General features: G+C 37.6%; 4 protein-coding genes across 24 annotated transcripts; 2 read left to right on the top strand and 2 right to left on the bottom strand.

The window, feature by feature from the left end:
* Nucleotides 1-1,050: 1,050 nt before the first annotated feature.
* Nucleotides 1,051-14,599, bottom strand: sh3bgr (SH3 domain binding glutamate-rich protein). 17 transcript variants are annotated; one of them, XM_027999561.1, is made up of 12 exons: nucleotides 14,416-14,599; nucleotides 12,913-13,098; nucleotides 12,692-12,772; nucleotides 10,554-10,628; nucleotides 9,980-10,141; nucleotides 9,455-9,484; nucleotides 7,652-7,675; nucleotides 7,252-7,278; nucleotides 4,508-4,534; nucleotides 4,211-4,240; nucleotides 2,527-2,585; nucleotides 1,051-1,669 (listed from the first exon to the last, which is right to left on the bottom strand). In XM_027999561.1, the coding sequence occupies exons 1-11, from the start codon at nucleotides 14,458-14,460 to the stop codon at nucleotides 2,565-2,567; spliced, it is 708 nt and encodes a 235-aa protein (XP_027855362.1). In that variant the 5' UTR covers nucleotides 14,461-14,599; the 3' UTR covers nucleotides 1,051-1,669; nucleotides 2,527-2,564. The 17 variants fall into 17 exon arrangements, with proteins under 17 accessions (XP_027855362.1, XP_027855363.1, XP_027855365.1 ...); XM_027999562.1 differs by having other exon boundaries at nucleotides 4,508-4,531; XM_027999564.1 differs by having other exon boundaries at nucleotides 9,995-10,141.
* A 1,313-nt stretch (nucleotides 14,600-15,912) lies between these two features.
* Nucleotides 15,913-18,656, top strand: LOC114133562 (lebercilin-like protein). Of its 4 annotated transcripts, none has more exons than XM_027999557.1 (8): nucleotides 15,914-16,274; nucleotides 16,347-16,606; nucleotides 16,793-17,050; nucleotides 17,198-17,335; nucleotides 17,848-17,917; nucleotides 18,006-18,142; nucleotides 18,280-18,371; nucleotides 18,446-18,656. In XM_027999557.1, exons 1-6 carry the CDS (start codon nucleotides 16,085-16,087, stop codon nucleotides 18,095-18,097), a joined length of 1,008 nt encoding a protein of 335 aa, XP_027855358.1. In that variant the 5' UTR covers nucleotides 15,914-16,084; the 3' UTR covers nucleotides 18,098-18,142; nucleotides 18,280-18,371; nucleotides 18,446-18,656. The 4 variants fall into 4 exon arrangements, with proteins under 4 accessions (XP_027855359.1, XP_027855358.1, XP_027855360.1 ...); XM_027999559.1 differs by having other exon boundaries at nucleotides 15,921-16,262; XM_027999560.1 differs by having other exon boundaries at nucleotides 15,930-16,274; nucleotides 16,793-17,035.
* get1 (guided entry of tail-anchored proteins factor 1) lies at nucleotides 18,566-22,278 on the bottom strand. 2 transcript variants are annotated; one of them, XM_027999580.1, is made up of 5 exons: nucleotides 22,163-22,278; nucleotides 20,962-21,127; nucleotides 20,041-20,108; nucleotides 19,726-19,840; nucleotides 18,566-19,258 (listed from the first exon to the last, which is right to left on the bottom strand). In XM_027999580.1, the coding sequence occupies exons 1-5, from the start codon at nucleotides 22,253-22,255 to the stop codon at nucleotides 19,185-19,187; spliced, it is 516 nt and encodes a 171-aa protein (XP_027855381.1). In that variant the 5' UTR covers nucleotides 22,256-22,278; the 3' UTR covers nucleotides 18,566-19,184. The 2 variants fall into 2 exon arrangements, with proteins under 2 accessions (XP_027855381.1, XP_027855382.1); XM_027999581.1 differs by lacking the exon at nucleotides 22,163-22,278 and adding an exon at nucleotides 21,816-22,134.
* Nucleotides 22,279-22,359: 81 nt separating this feature from the next.
* Nucleotides 22,360-26,326, top strand: hmgn1a (high mobility group nucleosome binding domain 1a). Its single transcript, XM_027999582.1, has 6 exons — nucleotides 22,360-22,586; nucleotides 23,533-23,562; nucleotides 24,112-24,141; nucleotides 24,237-24,275; nucleotides 25,528-25,641; nucleotides 25,718-26,326. The coding sequence occupies exons 1-6, from the start codon at nucleotides 22,572-22,574 to the stop codon at nucleotides 25,784-25,786; spliced, it is 297 nt and encodes a 98-aa protein (XP_027855383.1). The 5' UTR covers nucleotides 22,360-22,571; the 3' UTR covers nucleotides 25,787-26,326.
* Nucleotides 26,327-26,393: the final 67 nt, after the last annotated feature.

Genomic DNA, 26,393 nt, shown 5'->3' with positions numbered 1-26,393 from the left:
CTTTAAAAACACAGACAATAACCACATAGTCACCACACACTCACACCAAGGATCAATTTAAAATTTTCAATTAACCAGAGTGCCCAGAACCCAGAAGATGGGGCAAACCTGCAAACTAAACACAATGGGACTCAGAATTAAACACTTGCTTCTAATGCTTTTAAAGCTGTCATGATGGATATATTTTTCATATGACCATTTCTTTTGTGCAATGCTTCATACCGTCAGTATTGGTACATCCTCGGAGGCCTTTTCTGGCTTCTAGAGGGATAATATTTGCTCACAGTTTTGCTTTTACTTTAATATCATCTTCCTTTGCTTTTAACATTGTAGCATACACAATTAGACCACCACATAACCCTGTGACATGTAAGCCAGACAATCTGCCACATAAGTATCACAGTTCTCACATACCCTGCATACTGAACATATGCCCACCTCTCGTGGAAAAACAAGCAAACAAAAGAACGCAGGTGCATTTCAAAATTTGTGTTTGGCTAAAAATTATCATACCCCTTAATGGCACTCATAGATCACTAAAATTTAATTTCCAGATGTTCAGTTAAACCTTTAACTGAAAGAAAAGTAATGTACCCAGTCATAAAACAGCAGAACATTGTGAACTCTACAACATTAGTCACAGTATAGACAAACTTTGAGCCACATCTGTCAAAAAGACAAGACTTTAAGTTCCTCAAAATGTCTTTAATATCCTTATGGCCAGACCAACATCCAAGTTGTTTTGTAAAACTACAGCTTTCATAGTGGTAGTATTGTATGTTGTGTGCTTAAAAATATTATTTTCACATCATGATTAAACATCAGAATGTGCAAATAAAGACTCGAATTCAACATTTTGTTTAAATTCAATATATACAGAAATTGCGCCTTTCGACTGATACTGGAATGGTATTGTTTTTTCTATATTTTTATGGCATAAAACAACTAAAAAATGTGGTCTTTTATCATGTTGGTGGGACTCTGAAAGGGAGTGATATAAAAAGATTGAAAACCATTTATTTAAGAACTCAAAATAAAACAACATGAAGCTTATCGGTCTAAAATTGTTTATTTTTCTGTTGTTTCCATGTCTTAGTTACACGTTTCACTCTTTGTTCAACAAAGTGCATTGATTAGTCAGGAATACAGGTAGAGAGGTACTTGTAAAAATGGTTGATAGTCTGAATCTTGCAGTATTTGTTCTTCCTTGTGGGGAGCATTAAAAGTCTCTTAAAGCATTCAGCTGATAAAAGGAGGACGTAAGGGACAACGCTGGAATAATACAGCAGAACATTTACAAGAGAGACAGCCAGGAGTTTTTTGAAAAGGTCACTTTCTTCTAAGGTTAGAAAATTACAGTTGCTAAAAGTAAAGCATGAGAAATGTGTTTAAACTGAAGAAATCTGCATTTCATAAACGCTGCTAATTACAAACACCATTCTGCTCTTCTGCAAAATTTCATTATGATTTGTGTTTGTATGTGAAATATAAAAACAAAGTCAAAATTGCAGTCAAAAGTATTGTTTTATGTGGTGTATGGGTCAAACATGTAACTGATGGTTTCCAGGAGAATCCAGTGCAGAATTGGTAGGCGGAGTTGCTGGCCAACAAGTTTGAGGGGACGATGGGACAAGCATCTGGGGTTAGGCAGAGATGGAATAGGGAGCTCCTTCAGATAGGTAAATAAGACAAACAGATAAAAGAAAAATCAGGTCACACATTTTCCAGTGGTCTGACCATACTGCCACCTCTAAGCCTGGGGCCCCCTGCGTGCCCGCTCCTCCAGGGCCACATTTGAAAGCTCACTTAGCAGCTTGTTCTAACAAGGCGTGACAGGGGGCTCGCAGGCGTGGAGAGACAGCCAAAGAGAGGAAACACCAGATGCCTGCTTCTCGGCTTTTCCTGCAGCCCAAACATGCAGAGCGGAAGCAGAAGACACGCTTTAAAGATTAGGACGATTATCACCACAACCATCATGATCCCCATTAAGATCATCATACTCTTTGCCACTCCCTCAGAGAATAAAAATGGGTAATGTTTTCGTTGTGGCCCAATCTGATCTCCCAGCACAGTATGCTCACTGAAGCTGATCACAGATAGAGCCAGTCAGAAGAGGCTGCTGCACTTTTTTTTTGGATGAGGTCTTTAAACTCCTAGAAGTACTGAGGCGATATGGAGCAAAGAATTGACTGCACTGAGAGGTAAATGTTAGTTTCTTCTGAGTTTTAATGTAAAATAGTAAAACATGCCACTGCACTGCAGAGAGTCGTGTGTTGCTGCGGCTGTGGCAGGTTGATTTATAGGTGTAATTTTGCGTTTTGCCTTTTTAAAGAGCAGGGTCAAAAAAGAAAAACAAACTTCAAAAAGATTTGAGGTTTTAATTAATGTGGTTGAAATAAATGCCAAATGATAAAGTGAAATGAAAAGCGGATCACTGGCTTGCCAGTCCTAACAATGTTGCACTGCCCTCCAGTGGTGAAACACAGCATGTAAAACCAATCAGTAAAAGATAGTAAAGTGCTTTACCAGGACAATAGATGGTCTTCATCTTGACATCACTGTAACTACTCAGCCTCCTCTTCTTCCTGGTAAAAACAAACAAACAAAAAAATGGGTTTTCGTTTTCAACATGAACACAAATCACGAAAGATGGTAAGAGGTATTGAAATATTTCCCCAAAACAGAATACATAAGCATATTTTTCAAATAAAATTTTAAATGGTGAATATAAAAGGAGACTTAAACATTCCTGGTGACACAGAATCTGTTATTTATTGTGTACTCTACTGCAGCTGATATAGTCAACCCTATTCTGAGGGCATTCTTTGGTCTTCGTGATGCTGTTTGTGCTTGCATGTTCTCCAGCAAATGTCTAAGGGATTTACAAACAACCATACTCAAACTGAGATTAAATAACACTCAGGTGGACTCCACTTACTAGTAAGGTGATGTTTGTAGGTAATTTGTTTACCCTGAATTTTATTTAGGGGCATTAATATAAGGAAGTTGAATGCAAAGTATTCAACCACTCCTACATTGTGCTGATCTATCACATAAAATCAAAATAAAGTACATAAAAGTTTGTGGCTATAAAGTGACAAGATCTGTACAAGTTCAAGAAGTATGAATGTCAGGTGCCTCATAGCTTAAACAGGAAAAATTATAGTTAATGTATTTTAGGTTAAAAATAGCATCAATGTCTTGGCTTGACAGAAAAAGGATATACAACTTTGTCTTACACAGGCCCTCCACCTACATTCTTAGATCCCATTAAAGTAGAAAATATCTCTTGTGATGCTATACCTTTCTCTTAAGACTATTTGCAAAAAATGGAAATTACCAGCAGTACTACCTGGGTTTATTTCAACTCTTCTTCTACATTTTGATACATTAATAAGAAATGTGTGGTGGGGGTTGTGTACAGTAACATCCTAGTCCAAGGACCCTTCACTTGTTAGAGGTTGAAGTGTCAGAGTTAAAAATGGTGACGACGTAATCCAAGAAACGTGCAGTGTTTAGCAGTGATGGCAGGGTGAAGGGAGAAAATACTTTTCAGTATTACTGACACTGATTCAACTATAAAAACAGTTCTAATCAAAAGGAAAGGCTGTAAGAAAATTGATAAACAGTGAATTATCCATTGTGAAATGTTTCCTCTTTGTTGTCCTCCAAGTATTGTGCAGTAACACTGTGTGCTCAATCTCCTGTGAAAACTGTCACATTCACTTTGCACTCGCTTTGTTTGGAGCGCTGTTGGCAAAGAGAAGAAGAGGTCATGACTTCTTCCAAAAGCGAAAATCCTGTAAAATCTGCGCACCCAACCAAAAAACCCACATATCTGAGTTATTCTGTTTTGCATTCAGGCAGATGCAAAGGATATTTTAAAAAAATGCCCAAGTTGTTCATAAAAACAAGAAGTCAAAACATCCTGGCAGACTAGAAGAAAGTGCCTCTGTAGATGTTTTTCAGGTCTCTGCATCACTAAACAAGTATTGTGTTGTGTCATCCCTGAAGTACTGCACATGAATAAGAACCTGCTACAATATTCCACATTTGTGCATTGTGTACAAATGTGTGGCATGACATACAGCTGACTTGAGGAAAAACAATAGTTTTAGTTTAGTTTGTGATCGGATCGTGCAGAAAACTCCCAATCTCAAGTATGATTCACACCGTGCCAAGCAGGGAGAGAAATAATCCAAACATATACCTCTTGTAATTCTGTATCTTCTTCTTCTTCCTACAGAAGATGAAATCAAGAGGAATCAAGTTTTAAAATATCAATAAGCAGTGAAATATTGGTCCACATAGTATTGCTGTTTCCATCATAACACCACTTCCACCTTAGGAATTAAGACAAATACATTAATCATTCTGCAAACCATTAGGCACTTCCATGGGAAAAGTACCATGCAGCTCACAAATACAAAAAAGAAAGACAAAAGGAAGAAATACTAAGGTTTTCAGAGGCTAAAAGGTATGACGCCACAAACCACACCAAGTCTACCTCACTGCCTTGTTCATCTTGGTCCTGCTGGGAAGGTGGGACAAAAACAGAGACAGAAAGGAAGGAGCAGAGAATGCGAAATAGTGAAGCGATGGAAGCTCAGGCTGGAATGTCGAAGAAGAGCAAAGCATTTTCCACCTGGCATTTTGAACGATGAAATCTGTATATTCTGAATCGTTGTCCAGCAACAGACATTGGACAGCAGGGTGCATTATGAAATGATGTATAAAATACTTTACGGCCTGTCTGACTGAGTTCTCTGTTCAAGTTGAGAAATGTGTTGAGAGGACACTTTAGACTGACTTATGGTACATCCTATTTGTGGTCAGAAACTCCAAGACAAAACTACTGAAACACCTACTGAAGTCAACATTTTCCATCAGAAAGTCAAAGATTTCACACCATCATTGAATTTAAAATTCAACATTACTACTTTGAGCATGGCTAGATGATGGGTGAAGTAAAAACAAATTGGTCACACTTGTGACTCCATGATAACATTCAGTTCATACAGATTTTTCAATTTGGAACGCCACATTAAACTTTTGTGTAGCCTGGCAGACCAAACTGTGGTTAAAAAGAGACTTGCAACACACTGCTGTTTCACAAAGCTCAACGTTCTGGACACACTATAAAAACTCCAGACTACCCAACTATTTTAAGAGACATTCTCTTAAATGGATTGTGTTAAAAGATCATGAAAGTATATTGATATTTGAAACCTACAGGATTTTGCAAAAATGTCCATACCCCTTTAACATTATTTCACTTTACATTTATACACTGTACTGTACTTTATTGAAATTTTATATCACAGACAAAGTAGCACATACTATAAATGTTACACAAAAGGCAACGAGAGATTAATAAGGATAACATACTGTATCTTACTTTTTATATTTTTGTTAGTAAAAAATGTCGAAAGTCATATCCTTTTCCATCAACCTTACAGTTTAATGCTACTGTGTTGGTCTATCATAATGTCTTAATAAAATGCATTCTAGTGTGTGGTGGAAATGTGAAAATCATATTAAATGTAAAACACAAAGGTGTGAATAGAAATGTGATGTACTATCAAGTGCCACCCATTATCATATAATGACACACAACCCTTTATTGGTAGATTGTAAGAGTTGCTAAAGATGACTTTTTATCAATTCCCATTTTTTTAAATAAGCAAAATGCTAATCTTTGGAAATCTTTATGCTGTGGCTCATTATAACACTGTTACTATATCATTTACATTATTCTAACTCTTCACTGTATTATCATAGAAGTAATGGTACTGCTGTTGACCATAGAATGTTATAGAATGTTTTAGATTAGCAAAAAGAAAGGAATGTATCATATACTGCATTCTACACATTTATCGGAATCCCCTGTAAAGATATATGAAAATTATTGGACTATTTACTACATATATAAGTTCATCATTTAACTTGAGAACATTGATTAAGTGGGGGAAAAATATCCAACATTAAGAAATGACTGTTTTAAATAAAATCACCAGTACTGGAAACCCTCAATAATTCCTATGAAATAAATCAAAATAAAACATTGTATTTATACTGTATGTGTCTCTATTAATCTCTAGAAACTTCTAACAGGTAATCTGTTTCTGTTTACCAGGGGTATAATTATGACCTGGTACAGAGGCCTATTTCTTTGAGCCACTGACCATTATGCTGAATGGACCTATATTTATCTTGACACTGTGAACAACAAGGAAGATGATAGGAAAAAATCTCCCAACCTGTTAGAAAACATTAGCAAACAGTGTCTTCCTGAGGTCAGTGAGTATCCATAAAAACCTTCATGCCAATGAGTTGTTTTAAAGCTCCTACCATCACAAATGTAAACAGTTAAAGATTTCTTATGTACTGATGGAAATTATATTGGAACTGTGTGCTTGGGTCAAATGAAACTCAGATTAAGCTTTTCTGTAATTTCCTATGCTCATCGTTAAACATGAAAGAGGATATGTGACACTGTGAGCTTGTTTCTCTTCTAAAGGCCCAGTGAACGCTGTTGGAGTCAGAAACTCTTTGAAATACCAAATTTTGATTAAAATCTTGTGGACTCCTCAAAAAGTTTGAAATGGGTCACCAATGGACCTTTAATGACTCAAAATAGATCGAAATCAACAAAGTAAAGATTCCCAGTCATAAAACTTGGTTTTGTCTTTGCGGATCTCAGTCACTGGGCCTAAATCTATTAGAAAACCTATCAGATTTAGCTAAACACTCCTCTCTTCAGCATAAAAGAGGACCAGGGACTCTAGATGACCTAGAGCAGGGGTCTCAAACTCCAGTTCTCGAGGGCCATTGTCCTGCAACTTTTAGATGTGCCTCTGCTGCACCACACCTGAATAGAATAATTAGGTCATTAGCAAGGCTCAGGAGAACTGATCTACACAAGAGGAGGTGATTAAGCCATTTCATTCCAGCGTTTTGTACCTGTGGCACATCTAAAAACTGCAGGACCGTGGCATAGGTGCTAATAAGTGTATCACTGTTAATTTAGTAAGAAACCTAAATGTGTGAGATTATTTTACTGCTATGAAAGAAATATATTCCAAGGCTTTATGCACATTTTCACCAGTGGTGCCAAAAAAGCCACAGGATGCAGTAGCAGGAGGAGTCAGAGGGCGCAGTAACATGGCAAGGACAAGATAATAAAAACAAGAAAGCGACTCAAGATAGGTTGAAGAAAGGTAAAAAATATATGTAAATATGTGAATCTACCTCAAGCTGTTGTAGTTCTTCTTCCTCCTAAAAGAAATAACATAGCAGCTAGGTCAGCAAGCTGTGTGGGGAGCAAGAACAGTACCACATGCATGCACTATAAGGACATCTGTGGAAAAGGAAACTAAAAGGGATGTTTGAAGGTGTCAGGATGCAGCTACAGCTAGGAGGAAACAAAGATGTTAGCTGAAAGGGAACCCACTGAAAGAGGAAGAGCTGATGTGAGGAAACAAAAGAGTTTAATGATGAGTAGGAGCAACAAAAAAAAAACATCCTTCACATCCCACCCTCAACAATGTAGAATTGTCTCATCTGAAAAACCATCAGACAATGCTGATGGCTTCATGGAGGAACCATGGATGATCTACCAAACTGCAGAAGATTACTGAAGCACAGTTACCTGTGAGTGCAGCTGCTCATCCTCCTATGAGGAGCAAACCAACAAGAGATGGACAATAACACAAAGAAGCAGTCAAAGGTCTTACAGCATTCATGAGTAATACAATGGCAGGAACAGTGGCAGAAAATGCTTTAAATGTGTGATATCAGATAGGTGATGGAGGGATTGGAATATTTCTGAAATATGAGTTAATCAACTAATGGACACAAAACATATGTGTGAATAGCCGCTAGAGTAACAACTGGAGCTTAGCAAAAAGACATAATATCGAAGTCATTCAGTTTGATTGTGTTACCATGATCCTCCCATTAAAACTAACGGGTCCTTCACTAAGCACACCTTAATTTGGTTCAGTTCAATCAGTTTATTCATACATTACCAATCATGTCAGACTATATGTCCAACTAACCTACTGTAGATAACAGTAAATCCATTCATAAGACATGATGGCCACAGTTATTTCTTTATTGAGTTATTTGAAAAAGAATATCTGAAAACTAATATTCTGAGGTGAAGTCCTCTTGAAGATCAAACTGACAATCAGAGTGTGAGAAAAGAGGATTTATGTGACTCCGATCATTGCATGGTTGTTGTTGACAGATGGACTGCTCTGAGTAATTCAGAAACTGCCGATATTGAGGTGCAACCATCTGTAGGGTTTACAGTAAATGGCCCCAAAAAGAAAAAAAAAACATCTGATTCATAGGAGGGGAACAGGAACTCAAATAACCCCTTGTTATAACCACTAGATTATTATCTACGCAAATGATACACAAGTCTACATTACAATGTCACTAGGTGACTCCAAGTCAATCCAAACATTGAACAGATGCGTAGAACAAAGCAATGTGTGATTGTGTCACAACTTTCTCCAGCTGAACAGAAACAAAATTGGAGTTATCTTCAGACCAAACCATTAATGTTCTAGAGTCAGCACATAGCTTCAGTTATTGAACCAAAATCTACTGGTCAGTCCTGAAATCTGGGTGTAGTGATGGACTCAGACATGAACCTTCAGAGACACAAAGTCAGCCTGTCATTTGAAGAACATTTCTAGAATTAAAGGACTAATGTGCCAGCAAGACCTAGGGAAACTCATTCATGCATTTATCTTTTGTCGCACTGATCACTGTAGCAGTGTCTTCACAAGTCTGCTTAAAAACAATACTCAGACAGCTGCAGCTAATCCAGAATGCTGCCACATTCTCACTAAAACAGAGAAAACAGAGCACATCTAAAGTCCCTATACTGACTCCCTGTAGCTTAGAGAATAGTCTTTAAAATACTTTTGTTACTTTATAAAGCACTGAATGGCTTAGCACCAAAAATATATCAGTCACATCAGTCTTCCAGATCACTCAGGTCTTCTGGTTTTATGTTTGTATATCAAAATTACCAGAAAACCCTCATGTGGAGCTCATGTTAGTAACTTTCACAATAACAAGCAGGTGGAGAGATGATGACAGGCATGAACACAGGATCAAAAGCAGAAACTGCTAACACTTAATAAAGTAGCAACTTAATTCTTATGTAGAGATATTGTACATGTGCTGCACTACCTAAACTAATATCCCTCAATGAAGCAATTTTAGACAAGATTTCAAAGAAATAAACCAATCTATAGTTTGCCATGCTTCAAATAGAAACCAGAAGCCCTGATGCAACAAATATATGACTGAACTCTGTGTAATTGATCCTTTTAGGGAAAATACAGAGCTCAGAAAGCAATTATGAAATTATGATGAGAATGTAATTAAAATGTAAACTGTTCTTTCCGCTGAGTAATTTTAAAAAAAAACTTACTTGCTCTTCATCCTCTTCTTCTTGTGCTTCCTATAACAAGAGACAGGAAGAGATCTCTTAAGTTTTCACATAGTGTGCAAAATATGCATCAGTACTTAGAAACATCAGCAATCACAGATTAACATCGTGAAATAAGTTAGAGTGGCTGGGATTAGGATTCTCCTGACATACCTTAACAAGAACAGTTAATGGTGGATGTTTTGCAGGTTATTATGAACTGTAACATAACAGTTAGCTAATAGGTAGCATGAAATAAAAAAATAGCACAAAAAGAAACCTGAAAAAAGAAGGAGAGTCCATTGATGCTGCAGAGGGAGACCACAGTTTGCTTGTTAGTGGAAGAGGGAGAGATTTAAGGATGAGGATGATGGTAGGTAAATGTTAAATAAAAAGAGGAAGTTAATGTCAACATAAAACGAGACACTCTAGGAATGACAAGAAGGAATAGAGAGGGAATTCAATCACTCCGGGGTTATGGAGGTGGAAAACTGATGAGGAGCTGGACTTGAGTTATATGGCAATTACTGTCTCTTCTGTGACCTCATCTGTTTCTTCCTCTGCCGCCGCCTCCTCTTCCTCTCCCCTCGATGTTTCTAGTTCAGTGGCTTCATCATCTGCTCTTCCACCCTCTCCTTCTTCCTCATCACCTGCCTGTCCCTCCTCTCCCTGTGCATCCCCATTATGCTTCTGAGAGGTGAAATAAGTAATCAAGTAAAACAAGAAACGTGATCAAAGATAAATCAATGAAAACAGGGAGCAGGAGAAAAAAAGACTGTTTCAACATGATTACAATGGCACACTCCTCAGACGGAGATGTTAGTCTTGCAAAAAGAAATCCAGTAATTCATTAAAATGGAAGTGATTGTTTCAAAGGGATAGAGAAACAGAGTTGAAATAAGAACAAGTTTGCTACAGCATTGTAAAGATTCATGCAACACTAACATTATTCGAGGTCATGGGAGGGTTTAAGACCCTGTTCAGATCATCAGCTACAGATGGAAGGGAAGTTATTAATTGTATCAGATGAGGACTATGAAGAGGTGTGGCACAGTTATATAAAAAGCATGATGGGAAAATGGAAACATTTTGTCAGCTTTACTACTGAGTCGTCAGGGTTTCCCTCTGCTTGGGTTCCGTTTTGCATAATGTGCTCCTTCTCAGCCTGCAATGCTTCCTGCATCAAGGAGGTTTAACACAAATCAATCGCAGTGAATTAAAAACAACAGATTTCAAACCCCAAGGTTTTAATAAAATATATTTACAATATCTACTTCTACATATGATGGGAGATACATTCACACAACAATGTCTGTCATCTGTGTTGTTCTGGTGTCAAAAGCAGCTTATGAATGCAATATGTCACTAATGTTCTGGAAGTCAACATTTTCTGAAATGAAAATCTGAAAAGTGCAGCATTCATTTGTATTCGGGCCTTTTTGGGTCAATTTCTTGTAGAACCATCTTTCACTATGATCAGCTGGAATCTTTTAGGTATGACTCAAATTTCAGCCAGTTTTTTTTTTTTTTAGAAGATCAAGATGAGTCAGACTGGATGGAGAACAACTATGAACAGAAACTATTTCTCAGTCAGACTTAAATCTGCACTTGACTAGGCCATTGTAACACATGAATATGTTTTGATCAAAAGCCTTCCACTGTAGCGCAGAGCTGAGGATTGTAGTCTTGCTGGAAGTTGAACCGCCACCTCAGCCTCAAGTCTTTTGCAGACTTTAACAAATTTTCTCCAGGAAAGTTCAGTATTTAGCTCCATGCATCTTAATTTTTCCTCTTCTACTTTTTTTTTTGGTCACACTTAAGTGCTTAAGATCCAGTATCCTGCAACTTTTATATGTGCCCCTGATTTAACACACCTGAATCAAATAACTTTATTACTTCCTCAGCATGTAGTTCTTCAGAGTCCTGCTAAAGACCTCATTATCTGACCAGCTGTTTTAAAGCAAAGACACATCTAAATGCTGCAGGAAACCAGCTCTTGATTGACTATGACACAGCTACTCGTTGATTTTATTTATTTATTTATTTTTAGCCATTTCCTAGTGGATTTGCTTTGCTTTCCTGCTGTATAGTCTGTGTATACTTAAGCTAAAGTCATGAATCGATGGCTGGAGATTCCCATTAGGATTTTCTGCAGTTGGTTGGATATGACTGAGGGGTATCTGAGCAAATTAAAGTCTGCACTTTTAAGACTTTAATTTCCAAACATTTGTGAGAAACATGTCTCCTTTTTATGCAATAGTGTTTCCCTACTCCCAAAAAAATCCCAATGAAATATGCTTGGGATTCTGGTTGTATAACATAACAGAGTGTGAGAAAGCTCAATATTTTTGCTAGCAGCTGTATCATTTTGAGCTTCTCTTTACTCACTGCAGCAACACACCGCATTTTACTTCAGAAATGCTGCCTCTTATCAAACAATCTCGGCACTCAGAAAAGCTCTCTGCAGTTCAGACCAACTATCCAATGAAAACAATCAATGCTTAGCAGCAATAAAAAATGAAAAATACAATAAAAAAAAGAGCCCAAAGTGTTCAATGGCAAAATTCATTTTTATAAGAAATACATTTTTTTCACATAAAATAACTACTTATCCCTGTTTCCAAAATCCGTTATAGTGAAAGAAATGCTAAATATTGTTATAAATTAGTGAAACTGTTAAAAGATACTGAGTTTTATACATTGCTAAGTTGAAACTTCAAATAAATGTCTGATTTAAATGACTGAAAAAATGCTGCAGATGTCAAGCTTTATTGGAAACAAGGATGGAATTATATTTTCTTTGAATTCTGTTATAAACACAGTTCACCTATGTGGCCCCAATAAAACTGATAGTGCTGTTCAAAGTGCTAACTTATTAAAATTTGTATTTTTTTCTTCTTCTTCTTGTGCGCTATAAATCACACAGCCAGTAGACAAACTGCAATAACAAAACTTGCATCACCATAATTAGTAATACCACATCTCTTTGATTCTTATAAATATTTTATTATAGGCCAAAGTTGCATTATCAACAACTGGATCTGTTGGTTTGTACTAGCACTCAAAATCTTGGAGAAAAACCTAAATACTCTTTGGAAAAGGTTTTAAATAATACAATATATTGTAGAGAATTCACATTTGTGGGCTTAATTATGCGGTAGTAACCATTCAATTAAGTAAACAAGTAGTATAGCTAGTTGGCAGAAAAATATAAAAAGAAAAACTTTAATCAGATCTAACCTTCGAGCCAGGAGGAGGGGGCAACCCTAGGAAAGCATACACCGTGTTGTCTTCCTTTGCGTCAAAAAATGTGTCATAATCCTGCAGGGGGAAAAACATTTTTATAATTTTTAATGTGATTCAATTACAGAACTAAGTTAGACTGTTTTTTATTGTGATGCTACACCTGCTAATCTAATTCAAGACCCACATTATAGAGTTACAAATGCATCTTTGCTCACCCCACAGTAGCTCTCCTCATTGAAAATCTGTGGAGGGAGTGGGATGCCGTTGGAGGGCTTCTTCTCCTCTGGGACATTTTGCCTCATCCACATGCGGTTCTGCTCGTTGCAGGCGATGTCCAGCTCAGCGTATTCCACTTTCAGAGCCTCCAGGAAGCCGACCACATCTTGCTGTTTCTTTTTGATCTGCAAGGTAGAAAAATGAACATGCATCAAAACCTTTGGATGTTGGTTTGTGTTTTTCTTTCTTTTTTTTTAAAGAATTTTTCAGCCTTTGCTTTTCACATTCAAAACATTTTTTAGATTTGTCCTGTACTTTAGCATTTAATACGCATTTAAATTCTGCCGCCTGGTTTCCTGTGTGATCTATTGGCCATTTTCTCTTATTACCTCACAGCTGAACCCAGCCTCTAATTAACCCCATGCTGGAGTGATCAACTGTCCAGCTTAAATATTTCTTAGTTAGTGCTTGGTCATATATCATATCATCCTTTTATTCCCATCAACCTGCTTGTCTTGTTTACTATTTTGTATTCCATCTGAGCTTAAGATTTTGTACACTTTTCAATTGACTTTTAGATAAAATTAGTTATTTACACCCATCTCCCTCTTTCCTGTAGTTGTAGAGAAATTATATTTTGGTAAGAGGCAGAAAAGAGCATGAAATGTTCTGAGAACTGGAGTATATGGTACAAGGCATTGACTCAGGACATGGGAATACAAATGCATATCCAACTTTTCAGATTGATTGATCTGTGTTGGTCATAATATGGAAAAGCTGAGATGGATGAATAAATATTTTTCTTCCATTTAGAAAATATACATTTGAAAGGAGTGTCAGTTGACAAGTTTCTAACTCATCTGTATTTGATCATGAATGCTGAACTACAAGATATAACAGGGACAACATACATGTATATGCTGGTTGCATTACCAATCGAGTTGCATAAAATATATTTACAAGTAAAATAATAGGACAATGATGATAGCGTCAAGGCCTCAACAACCAGTTTGATGGAAAATAAATTCATTTTTCTAACTATTGTGAGAAAGCTGGACTAGTTGTGCTTAAAAGCCCTCAAGAGGAGCTCCAGAAGACAAATTTTCCCTCTTCTCATTAGTAATCACCCAAACAAGGTCATAAGCAGTGATTTTTAGAAATAAAAGCGGACTTAACATTTTAACTGGGGCCATTTCTGGGGTCTGAAAAAGAACCCCCAAGCTCTGACATGAAAAGATTAGGGAGCCCCTGTTCTGGAAGGCTCCGCCTGTTGAATCACATTTACATACGAAATACTTACCCAAGATCACTCATCAGAAATAAATCTGCTCACAAGTCAAGCCAGTTAACTTGCTGAAAGAGCAAATTATCAGACGGTAAAGCAGCCAGCATTAATTTATAGATTTAACCCAGTAAAATTAGAGTGATTGACAGTCATGTTCAGTTTATAAAGTGCAACCTGCAAAGCTAAACGTAAAGTTAAGATCAGAGTGAAAACTTACCGCTGTCGATCCAGAGGAAGTGGCGAGGAAAACTTTGATTACCATTTTTACTACAAACTATGTTGAAGAGGTGGCAGTGCAACAAGAAGGGCCTTAAAGGAGAAGTCTGCCTGCTCTATTATTAGAGCGCACCCCGGACCGAGAAATAACAGTGGCATCGCACGCACACACTGACACACATTGCTGGAGGTATTTTTGTCTCCGGGCTCCATTAGAGGCGGATTGGTTAGTTGGCCCCTTGGTGCGCAGCGCCGCATACTGATTGGCAGCTTCAGCTGTCTGTCGGCTCAGCGAAAGAAAGGCAAGTTAGTTTCTAAGTCCATGCTGAGAAGGACAGAAATAGCTGTGAACAGCACTGTGGGAATCACAGTCCTTATTTTAATATAAAACTGTTATTTTATTTAAAGAGGTTATTTATTTAACTTTATTGGCTATAATCGCTTTTTTGTAGCTTAATTTAATTTATATAGGCGTATTTTTTAATTATTATGTTGTTGTTTTTTTTTTTGTTTTTTTTGCTTTAAACTGATTTTAAAAAATGTTTTAAATCACACAAGAATATAGAGATAAGGGTAAATGTTGAGTCCAACGTTACTGTGACCTATAGCTATAGCGTTTGTGATTTTTTGTTCAATTTCAAGTCATTTTATTTTCTTGTTAAACTATATAAAAAAGTTGGTATCTGATTCGGAACCTGATTAAAGGGATATTCTGCTGCTTAAGGACTGGACTGTCTTTAATGTTGCCCAGGGTTAGTCATAAACACGGTTTGGAAAAACTTTTATTTAATTTGAAGACTGATAAAAACATATATAGTTCAGCAAGACTGTTCAAACATAGAACTAAATATTTGATTAAAATAAATTATATAAAGCAAAGTTTGTTAAACTTTATTTTTTGGCTTCCTACGCACCATAAATGTGGCTCTATATGGACAATAATAAATCAACCAGGTTATTCTACAATAATGAGAGATTCAATCAATTCCAGTTTGTGAAAATTAAAATCGGTAGTTTCTAAACCTTTTTGGCTTCATCACTTGGTCCAACTACACCACTCAAAACTTGGACCAAGTTATTCTACAGATCATCAGATGCTGTAAAACAATTTGGTCTTCAGGACTTGGGTACTGGTGTCCTGCAACTTTTAGATGTAGCCTATCCAACACACTTGAATTAAATGGCTGAATTACCTCCTCAGTATGCAGTCAAGTTGTCCAGAGTCCATCTTATGACCTCATTGTTTGACTCAGGTGTGCTGAAGCACAGTCACATCTAAAGGTTTCTACTTTTGGCATCAGCAAAGACTGATTGGTGGCCCTCCAGTTTTACACCATGCCTGACACTTTTTATGCAATCTGTAACAGGTGGGGAATGACATGTTTGGTCATTCTAACTATTTTAGATTTTTTAAAAATCAAAAATAAAATAAAAGTTAACTAAGTTCTGAATCACATGCTAACTTCAGCTTCATTATGAGTTCCGTAGCAGGTGCCATGACAACCGGCGTTTTTTCAAAAGTAAAAATTCTGTTTAGGATTAAACATTTAGATAAGATTCCAAAGACATTTAATTAGCATAGGCCGATTTACTAAGCTGAGTTGTTTCCGGTTTTGACAAGAAAAATCTTTCTTATGTTTCACAAAGTGTCAAATTCTTCTTAAAGTTGTATGGATGGGGATCGTGATACAGTGAGCTGCAGTACCAACACCTCCAGGTGGTCCAGTCCCTGCTGTGGTTCTGATGGTCCAGGGTATCCATCTGACCGTGAGGAGAGAGCTGACAGGACTCCAGATGAGCACCCACCAGCCAAACTCCAAGGATCAAAGAAATCTGGATACAGTGAAGGCAATGCAAGATGTAATTGACTACAGATAGAGTGGGCTGCTACTTCTTTCTGTCATAACCAAACAAATTAATTTTTCCCTTCAGGCACGAAAGCCCAAGCAGTCCAGAAGCAGAAAATGAAGCATGAAATCCTGAAGATGCCTCCAATCCGTACTCTGCAAGGTTTCAAGTCAGTGAACCAAGCCCCCAACATGAACTGCATCTGGGCGCTGAAGAGCCAGGTTTGGGATCTGCAGCAGCAGCTCAGTGAAGCCAAGACTGAGAACAAACTGCTGAAGAAAGTCCAGCACCGCCACATGGTGGCGCAGCAGCACTTCAGAGACTCAAATGACGGCATCTCCCAGGTTGGATCATAATTTCATCTCTTCAGATTTCACTTCCATTCTGTCAGCAAAGTATGCCCTATCTACGTCTGAAAACAGAAAGTAAACATACTCTTTTTTTAATGCAATTCAAATTTAAAGAGTATTCCTGAATTACCAGCACAACCAATACCAAAGAAACCATGTTCCTTCTATGCCTGTTTCCAGATTTTAGCCAAGCACAACAATGAAACCAAAGCTCTTCAGGGTTTGCTCCGTGAAACCCGCGTGTCCCGTGACAACCTGGGCAGGCAGCTGCAGGCCACAGAAAGAAAGCTGCTCAGCATGAAGGACACTCTACAGCACCTGCAGCAGCTCAGCCAGGACCAGAGTCTACTGGAGAGGGAGGAGCTCACCCTGAAGCTGGCCTGTGCCACTACACAGCTGGAGGACAGGGATCGGAAGATACAGGTTCGAAGGTGTATGGTATGGAGGCTTGAGTGCGTTGCTGGGATTTAGCTCACTTCAAAGTTGAAATCAGAATGCATGATCAAGCCCTAAGTTTTTAGTCTTAAAGTCTAGCCCTTTTATTTGGTCGTGCATTGCATTTCTTTTTGTCTCCTTATACTTTAGAACATGGAGAGAACCCTTGAGTTGTACCAAGAATCATTCAAACGCCAAATAGACTCCGAACAAAGAAAGCTCAGAGAGGCAAGAAAAGCATCTGCCTATCTACAAGAGCACATCCACCAGCTGACCAAAGAGCTTCAGGTGAGCATGAAATGACTGATAGGTATCACACTGATAGGTTTCTCTATCACGTTTAATTCAGGAGAGTTTGCTGACAAATGAATCACAATGATAACACGACTATTAGTAGTTATTATTGGTACCTTTTGCAGTATGAGAGAGTACAGGGTGCTGTTGGAAATTGAAACCAGCATCTCTTTAAAGCTTGTCAGCACAAAGAAGCATGAAGTGCTCTACAATTTCCTGGCAGATTGCTGCTCTGACTTTGGACTAGACAATAGTGCACCAACATAAACAGATGAAGTGGCTCCCCAAACTGTCACTGACTTTGAAAACTTGGAGTTTTGTTAACATTACCAGAAACAAAAACTCAAAACATACTTTTCTTTGTATATGAATTTTACTTTTTAAATTGAATTACTGAAATGACTACTGAAATAATGATAATGATTCTGTGTGCTGAGATGTCACTCTTGCCTCCATAGCTATGTATAATACACAACTTTTGATTTATTTATTTTTTTCTGAAATAGCTCAGAGAAAAAGAAGTGCAGAAACATAATATTTACTACCACAGAATGGTTAAAGGACACAGTAAAAAAGGTAAAGTGCACAAATAAGCTACTTTGATAAAGGTTAGTTATGCTTTCAAGCTGCTTGTGACTTCAGCTGCATGTACTTATAATTGTAGCTAAAGAAAACAAGATGGTGCAGACAGATAGATTTGTCCAAACATCATCAGATCTATCAAAGAGAGATGTTTTGGCACATAAGGAGTCTTGAACACCAGAGTCTTGAGTAATTAAACATCAAGTTTTGTATCTGCAGGTACGTAGCATTCAGTTTGATCTAATTTGTTGATTTATGCTTCATGTTATCAAGGAAATTGGATATTTTATAAATCCGTCATGCCTATTTAAAGTTCCTGTGATCATCCAAGCCCTGTTAACTGTTTATCATTTCAGCATTATAACCATCATCTGCAAGAGTGTTGCTTGCTGAAAGTCCAAAAAGAAACATTTCTGAAAACACTGTATTAGAAGATGATCACCAAGAGGTAAGCATTGTGCTAGTTGTAAAATGGGTAGTAAAAATATTTTATCAAGCTGATGTAAAATCTGTTTTTTTCAGGTATTTTTCAAGGAAGATATTGAGAAAAACTATTGGGAAGAAAACCGAGATGAGAGTCTAGAACACCTAGCCGAACGACAAAGAAGCAAAGGCTTTTGAAACTTTACAGCAGTTATAAGAGAAGGAAACAGAAGATAAAATTTAATTGGCCAATGTTTTAGAAACAACTCTGAATGCAACCATGTCAAATAAAAATGAATGCACAGCTCAACCCAGTCAGTCAGAACTTGCATAGTGACATACGTTATAACAGAGCAGACACAATAACTTCTCAATACGCAAGAGAAATCTTTTGTAGTGAGATTAAGAATCTTCAAACGGACCACAGCATCTTACAGTCAATTTTGTCAGATAAAATCTCACTGCAGTGACAAAAGCTTTGTTTTCAAAGGTTTTAAAAAATAACAAATAGAATTTCTTATGTTTTGTTTTGACTTAGAAAAAAAAAGCTGTTCAGACCAATATTTTTGGAACTAAACAAAAACTATCAGAGTTGTTTTTGTTGGATATTTCCCAACTTGGAAAATACAAAATTTGTTTTTAATAGTTTATTTAAAAAAAAGAAAAAGAAAATGTCACAATTCTATCCAGATGGTAAGAAATCAAAACATTCATTCAACAAAAATAGAAAACACAATGTTACAATAATAATAAATTAATACTGCAGTTGGAGAGCAGTCTTATCTTCATGTTAAACACCAAATTCATTTCCAAGAAGATGTGCAGACAGTCGAGTTCTCTAACTGATGGCACTGAGGCCCAGTGTGATTACTTTGTTGCAAACCACCAGCCAGCAAGTGATTCCCACACCACCTGCAAGAAAAGAACAGTTCTGTGGAACTTTTATTTTGAAGCTTCATTTCCTGTTCCTCCGCCTAAGTATGGTTATTCACCGGTTAACATTACTCACCATTTTTTCTCAAGTTGTCATGTTTTTTTAAATTGAACAGTATAAAATGATCTCTTATGCTGAGAAATGTACAAATTGAAATACCAAGACGTCACCTTATCCAACATGTTGATCATTATTTAGAAAAGAGGACATTAGTTCATAACAATGGAGCCTCTTTCTGGTGGTTTCTGTAATCCCATATAGTCATGGTTGATTCTGGAACATCTTGAAACTGATCAAGTGTTATCAACTGATAAAATGTTAAATAAATTGCTTTAAAGTAACATTTCACTAACAAGTCATCAAGACGTGCATATCATTAATAACTATTGTGTAAACTGTTTGGCTTGTCTTATATTGGATACAACAATAACAGCAGACTGACTACCTGCCACTCCTGTTGGGAAAGCCACTAGTCGCTCCACAGGAGCGATCCATTTACTGGGGACCACAGTCACTGGATCAGAGTAATACTTCCATATCAGTGAGACCATCAGAGCAGCCTGAAGACAGAAAGGAATACATATTTGAAATTATAGATAGTTCCTACATTGCTCCTATTTGCAGCTTGTCATACTAATTTTACTGTGTTTACTTTCTAACAAAGTTTATAAGTTTAGATCTTACAAGTGGTCAGAGCAGCAAGAGAATTTTTGTATAAGTTACAGATACATTTGTGTTTCTGTTTGTATTGTTCACCTACCTGCAGTATGTAAAAGACGATGTTCACAACCCATTTCATTTTGGCTTGTTGAGCGGTTCTCGACTGCACTGCAAAGGCAAATCAAACATGCAATCATTTGCAGTATTGAGGTAGTGATCTAATACCACTATAGTAGCCTTTTATCTGAAATTGCCAAACAATGTATTTCAGACAGAGAGTAAATAGAGAGAGTAAATGCATGCAAATGTTCTTGCAAGAGTCACTAAAAACTTATTCATTATACTGCGACACACTCATTAATTTAGCAGTTGTGCAAATATTACGCATTTGGCCAGACAAATGTAGACTTCTGGTTTGTTTATGAGACGGTTCTTAGATTGTCTGCATTGGACAACAGGCAGCTGTTGCTCCCAGCAAACACTTTGTAAACATCAAACCTCCAGCCACTTCCTGCAGTTGCTGAATTCTGTCTGTTGCGGCAGATCTAAACAGCTGTGAAAGACTGAGCACCTCCCCATTTGAGTCATATGTGATAAAAAGGGATTTTTGAGATAAACTAGCACAAACTGGTGCGTTACAGTGAAAAGGATGGAAATAGATAAGTCACTGTTTTGCTAATAAAAATCCAAGAAGTGTACCATGCATTTATATTCAGGCCGCTTGAGTGAATACTTTGTGAAATCATTTTCACAGCAATTACAATTGCATTTTTAAATGTCTCTGACAGCTCTGCACATCCAGAGAACTAAATTTATACACAGTCTTCTTTGTTAAACTATTTCACATTTTTCTAAGTGTACAACAGTAGTTCTGTTGAAGGTTTTCCAGCTTAAGCTGTACTGGTAATAATAAACATAAAGTACATACTACATTTTGCTAGTTTATAAGAAAGATTCTTGCTGTTCAGTGGTATGATGGACCTCTTGAATCGGTGAACATGTGTGTCAGTTTTCATCTTACCATGTGTCTTAAGCTTATCTGTAGTTTTGTTAATTTTACGCTCCAGCCTGGCATATCTTGCAAACTCATCCATCATGCTTATGGAGGACTGCTCCTTCTTCATCTGCTGGATTTCAGTCCTCATCTCACTCTCCTGCTCGGCATCTTTCTGCACCATCTTTGTCAGCTTAAAAGAAAAAGAAAAACAGCTTTACTGAGCACAATAAAGGGATGGCTTTTACTGTGGGGGAAGTATTTAATGAGTGAGAGTATAGGCAACAAGTACTATATACCAAGTTTTTCAAACTTTCACAGCCTTTTTCAATTTATGCTGTTATACCATAAAAATGTTAAAAAAAAAACAAAAAAACATCCATGACCTATTGGAGCTGCTTGGTTGGTGGAAGAACGGAGATTTATTGAGCTACATTTATTTAAGAAGCTAACATTTTCAAAATTAATAGAAAGGTCCCTAAATAATTGTCACAGCAGCAAATATACGCAATATATGACAATATAATGCACGGAACAGTTCTGAATATTTTTAATTCAGTGAAATGGTTAGTATTTGGCTGAGACTAAATACAAAGGATTGTGCAAAACAGCTAGCTTGATAAATTAAAGTAATGGCGAGGTACTACATTTTTGCTACGTTTGGGTCGTAACTTGATCAGGTTGCGGGGAAAACTCCACCCGGCCTTCAGCCAGATGAGCCTCGTTTTGTTTACGGCAAGCTAACACTAATAGCTTGGCTAAATGCTAAGCTAGAAGCGGCTAGCTTAGCTTTTTATTTGAAAGATATTACAATATTATATAAATACAAAACAGTGCTCAAATCCGCAGTTAACATAGACAAACCAGAACGCCCGACTTACGAAAGATGAAATGCTAGGCAGGAGTATTTTCATGAGATTGCAGAGAAACACGGAGCCCAGCACCAGGAACCAAGCGCAGCCTGTCGCCATGTTTCCACGAGTGTTGCTCCCACAGCTATTCAGCTCACTGTTACAGGTGGAGCCGATAGACTACTTTTGTAAAATCACGTACGTTTCACTAATCTCTGCTGAGCAACAAGCGTTGGGCGTGCAAGCAAAATTATGCGGCATATTTCCCTCTTCGGGGTGCTTTATATCTGTGCACATATTGTTTCAGGTTTTGTGACATTTTTTCTTATAATTTTGCTGCTAATCTTTTCATGATATCTAATCATTGAAGCCTATACCTTCACGGTGGTTTTTCTGCTACGATTTTTTTGCTGACAACACCCGTCGTGCTTTCCGCTTAGATAAACACTGATAGTTGATTGGCACGCCATCCTACCCACACAGGTAAAGATGTTGTGTTTCAAAAATATGCTGCCTGAACCTCAAAGCCAATCACTGGGAACATTGGGCGGAGATTCAGTCTTCCTGCTAGGTTGGTAGGACAAGGGATAAAATACATAAGGAGCGAGGGATCCAATCCAGTTAAAGCTAGTTGGGGTACTGGTTGAACCTTAAATATAACGTTAGCACACTTCCGTGGAAGTATAGGGTTGAGGTGTACGTCTGACCTGCAGGGTTTCTTAGTTTTATCGGAACTAAAAGGTTGAAATTTTCCTTACTGTAGCTGTCTCGCCAAACAAAACGAGAATGGGACGGAAAAAGGTAGGTTTAAATGTGTGTGTAAGCGTGTCTAAAGTATTTTAGCTGTAAACATTATACAGGCATGTGTATCTGAAGCTGGGATGTAGAAGGATGAATGTCCTCAGTGTTCAATGGGTTTACATGGAGTTCAAGTCGGATGTGCTCAGGTCTGCCGTGTTCACACTGGGAAGTGGCGCCTTTTTACTCAGCCCAGGGATAACACGCCTGCACAGCCAAATAAGTTTCGCTCCCGGAGCCACATATCCTGATAGCAATGCACGCTCAGGCAGGTTTCTGAACTGCTTGGCTACTTCGTAGTCCTGTGTGTGTGTGTGTGTGTGTGTGTGTGTGTGTGTGTGTGTGTGTGTGTGTGTGTGTGAGTGTGTTGGGATTAAACAAAGGGGTGTAACTATCGTTGAGGAAGCATACAGGTTGCGACCTCAAGGAATTTCAGTCGTGAAACACTGTATTTTAAGCTTAGTTTGAGCTTCTTTGGATCGATTTCGCAGCGACTAAATGTGGCGTGTTTTCTTCATGTTTACCGTTTACATTGCTGGGATATTAACCTTTGACTGTCCTCTGTATTAAGATGGTGCGCGTCACTCCCGAGGCGGTCTGTCTTTTCTTTATGGCTCATCATGGCAGCTGATGTGTCCACGAAAACAGCGACACAGCTGGCCGATTCCAAAGGGTTTTAAACCCCATACTGCAAAAAAAACATATTTGGTTTACCATAAAATATGTTTTTAGGCTACCGTTATTGTTGCTTTGAAGTCCTTTACCCCTAATCTGAGCCAGAAACGCCTAGGACATTTTGTCACATTTCATACAGATTGCATAAATTCTTGATCATCTAGGTGCCCATCCCCCTTTCCACCACACACCCACTTTAGCTCACTCATGAATGGTTGTTGTTCAAATGCTTGTTAATTTTTTTTTTCCCTCTCCACCTCTCTGACTTACACAGGCAACTTCCAATGCAGATGCAGCTGCAGAGGTGAGTATGTCTTAAAAAAAAAAAAAAAAAGAACCTAAGTGATGACATAATGTATTGTTGGGATCGGAGTTTAAACTGTGCCTGTTAGTTAAACTTGGTTAAACAAGGGATAAAATATGTAGGTGTACCTGATGAACTGTGGAGTTAAAGATTTCTGTTTCAATTCAGATGATTTCATAAGCTGAACTGCACAGGGGAATATTTTCATCTTAGTCTCCAAAAGGCCACTAGAACATGCACATAAACCATAGCCACAGGGGGTTATGCATTTACAGGCTTACCTACTGACTGATTTCCAGTGCTTAGAGGAAATGCAAGGAACATATTGGTGTGTGATTTTTTTTTTTTTTTTTAAATTATTATTATTATTATAATTTTATTTAAACAGTTGCATTTTCTTTCTGTTTTAACACATAATACAATTAATTAATGTCCTAATCTCTTTGATCCTAATTATTGTGGATAGGATAATTGTTTGCTGACTTTTAAGGAGTTTGTTAAACCCCAACTCATCAATATTTTAATTAACTCTGAATCTTTGTTTTGCAGCCAAGACGGAAGTCTCAAAGGTTGTCAGAGGTAAGCTTCACTATCCTTTTTGAGACTGAGAATTCAACTTGTATGCCCGGCTATTGTAATGCATTTTTTTCCATGTTAAATTCTGTGTTTTGCAGAAAGAGACCCCGGAAAAGCCACAACCAGAGAAGACAAAGGTAGAAGGACACAGCTTTCCACTGGTGGTGGTTAAGCTTTTGTTTGTTTGTTTTGCACACTAGCAGAACTGTGGTCAGAAGGAGTTCATAAATCTCCGTAGCTCTGTTCAGACCTGGTATCAACATGCATCAGGGGTAATTCGTATGCATTCACACTCCTAAATCTACGCGCTATTCTCAGATCACAGTTGTCCAATTTACATGCAAATAAGCACGTTACATAGCCTCCCTCAGTAGGTCTACCGAGGTTAAATGTAATAAGGTGAGTGTTGAAAAATGTTATTAGCACATTAACACTGCTGGGGTTCAAGTGAGTTTGGCTGAAATTACCTTTTTTTATCAAGAGACATCCTGGTTCCAGAGAGGCATTGTTAAGACCAAAACTGGCACTGGTTGTCCTGCACTCTGAAACTTTCTCATTTGTAGTGTATGGTCTACCAAACAGTGGTATTGTCTTTTTCTTTGCTTTCCACAGTGAAAAATAGGTCTTATTTTTAATCATAGAAATCTGAAAATTGTGGTGTGCAGTAGTATTTAGCCCCTGTTTTTTGTTCTCAGATTCCCTTAGATAAAATCCAGTAATCCAGTAGAACTTAAATAAAATTCATACAGAAGTTACCTAATTGGTAATTAAGTAATTTTCTTAGTCTATATATGTGAAACTCTATGTATGTTGGAAAAACATACATAGAGTTGCATGCATGAACACACCATACCCATAATGAAATGTCGCATCCTCATAGCATCATGCTATGGAGATGCTTTTCAGCAGCGATTTTGGGGGGAGAGAAAAATGTAAGGCACAGCTTTCCACATACCTATTGTCTACTGTTCAGTTTCAAATGTCTATATTTTATACTTTACAAAATTGTTCACGTCTGACCTCTGGGGCCAGATGTGAATGCTGGCCCCAGCACATGGTGCTTTTGGTCTGAAAAATGGTGAGTGTTTGTTTCATCAGGTTAAAAGATGGTCCTTTGTGTCTCACAGCTGTAGTGTGATCAGTTTTATATCCTATACAGACCTTGTTGGTTATTGACTGAGCATGCTCAGGTGAGACCTGATGACTGGTATTTAAAGTAGATTTTGACCTAACCTATTTGGTCAAAATCTGGTCATCAAGATGCAACGCACCCCTTCTAGTGGAAAAGCACACATGACCCTGGTTCTTACAGCTGTGATTGAAAAAAACATGTTTTTTTTTGTGCTTGTTTGCTTTCCCCCTAATGCTTTGCATTGATGTTAATGACAGGCTCCTCCTAAGACCAAGAAGGTAAAGGAGGCAGCAAAGGCTGAAGAGAAGAAAGAAGAAGCCCAAGCAGAGAAAGAAGTTCCTGCAGAAAATGGCGAGGCCAAAGCTGAGGAGGTACGTTACCACTTGTGCCTAATGGGTCTGGTTTCATAGTGAGAACAAACTGCTAAACATGTTTATTCATCTACAGGCTGCTGCAGCAGATGATCAGGCAGACAAAAAGGAAGCCAAGGCTGAAGAGGATGAGAAAGCAGAGTAGCGGCGATGGTTTCCTGTACTTCTTTTTGTTGTAAAATGCAGAGAATATTTTTATCAGCTATTTTCTTAAGACGGCATTGTTTTTAAGGATGTGATTGCATTTTTAAAGTACTTAAATGTCTGTTAAATTTCCAAAGCTTTTGTGAAGGGACCCTTTCTGTCATTGTGTTGATTGTATTTTGTGACATCCTACATGTTTCAGGAGTGAGAGTTTGTTCAGAGGGACCATATCACCGGTACTATCGTGGATGCTCAAAATGCTGTGAGTGGAATAATGCTGTGGAAGCTAAAGCATTATTTTGTGTTTGAACTTTGGTGCTAAGCTTTCACTTTGTTTTTGTTTTGTTGTTTTATTTTATTTTTTCCCCATCTGAAACAAATGCTTTTAATTTTCTGGTACAGTAGTGAACAATGTTGAGACATCATTGCAGAGGTAGTCGTTCATCCTTTTAGGATCTTTGGTTTGGGGATTTTATCTTTTTCAAATGCATTTATGTTATAGGTGGTATAAAATGCCAATTAAAATTGTTGTTTCTGTAAAGTTGTGTTTTATTTTTTTTAAACTTAGCCTTCATTTATAATGTTAATGCTAATTGCAACACCCTCTA

This window comes from Xiphophorus couchianus, chromosome 18 (genome assembly GCF_001444195.1).
Source record: "Xiphophorus couchianus chromosome 18, X_couchianus-1.0, whole genome shotgun sequence".
Taxonomy (NCBI): Eukaryota; Metazoa; Chordata; class Actinopteri; order Cyprinodontiformes; family Poeciliidae; genus Xiphophorus; species Xiphophorus couchianus.
The sequence above is the reverse complement of the archived record's forward strand: the minus strand, read 5'-3'. Positions and strand labels throughout refer to the sequence as shown.

Excerpts from the sequence above, each read along its gene's own strand:
- hmgn1a (XM_027999582.1), top strand. Across the intron at positions 24,276-25,527 it reads CACAACCAGAGAAGACAAAG|GCTCCTCCTAAGACCAAGAA; the intron begins GTAGAAGGACAC and ends TGTTAATGACAG. Across the intron at positions 25,642-25,717 it reads GCGAGGCCAAAGCTGAGGAG|GCTGCTGCAGCAGATGATCA; the intron begins GTACGTTACCAC and ends ATTCATCTACAG.
- sh3bgr (XM_027999561.1), bottom strand. The coding sequence starts at position 14,460 with ATGGTAATCAAAGTTTTCCTCGCCACTTCCTCTGGATCGACAGCG. Across the intron at positions 4,241-4,507 it reads AAGATGAACAAGGCAGTGAG|GAAGAAGAAGAAGATACAGA; the intron begins GTAGACTTGGTG and ends CATCTTCTGTAG. Across the intron at positions 2,586-4,210 it reads AAGATACAGAATTACAAGAG|GAAGAAGAGGAGGCTGAGTA; the intron begins GTATATGTTTGG and ends TGTTTTTACCAG.
- get1 (XM_027999580.1), bottom strand. The coding sequence starts at position 22,255 with ATGGCGTGCCAATCAACTATCAGTGTTTATCTAAGCGGAAAGCACGAC. Across the intron at positions 21,128-22,162 it reads GCAGAAAAACCACCGTGAAG|CTGACAAAGATGGTGCAGAA; the intron begins GTATAGGCTTCA and ends TTTTCTTTTAAG. Across the intron at positions 19,841-20,040 it reads TCGTCTTTTACATACTGCAG|GCTGCTCTGATGGTCTCACT; the intron begins GTAGGTGAACAA and ends TTCTGTCTTCAG.
- LOC114133562 (XM_027999558.1), top strand. The coding sequence starts at position 16,085 with ATGGATGGGGATCGTGATACAGTGAGCTGCAGTACCAACACCTCCAGG. Across the intron at positions 16,607-16,792 it reads CAAATGACGGCATCTCCCAG|ATTTTAGCCAAGCACAACAA; the intron begins GTTGGATCATAA and ends GCCTGTTTCCAG. Across the intron at positions 17,051-17,197 it reads TACAGGTTCGAAGGTGTATG|AACATGGAGAGAACCCTTGA; the intron begins GTATGGAGGCTT and ends CTTATACTTTAG.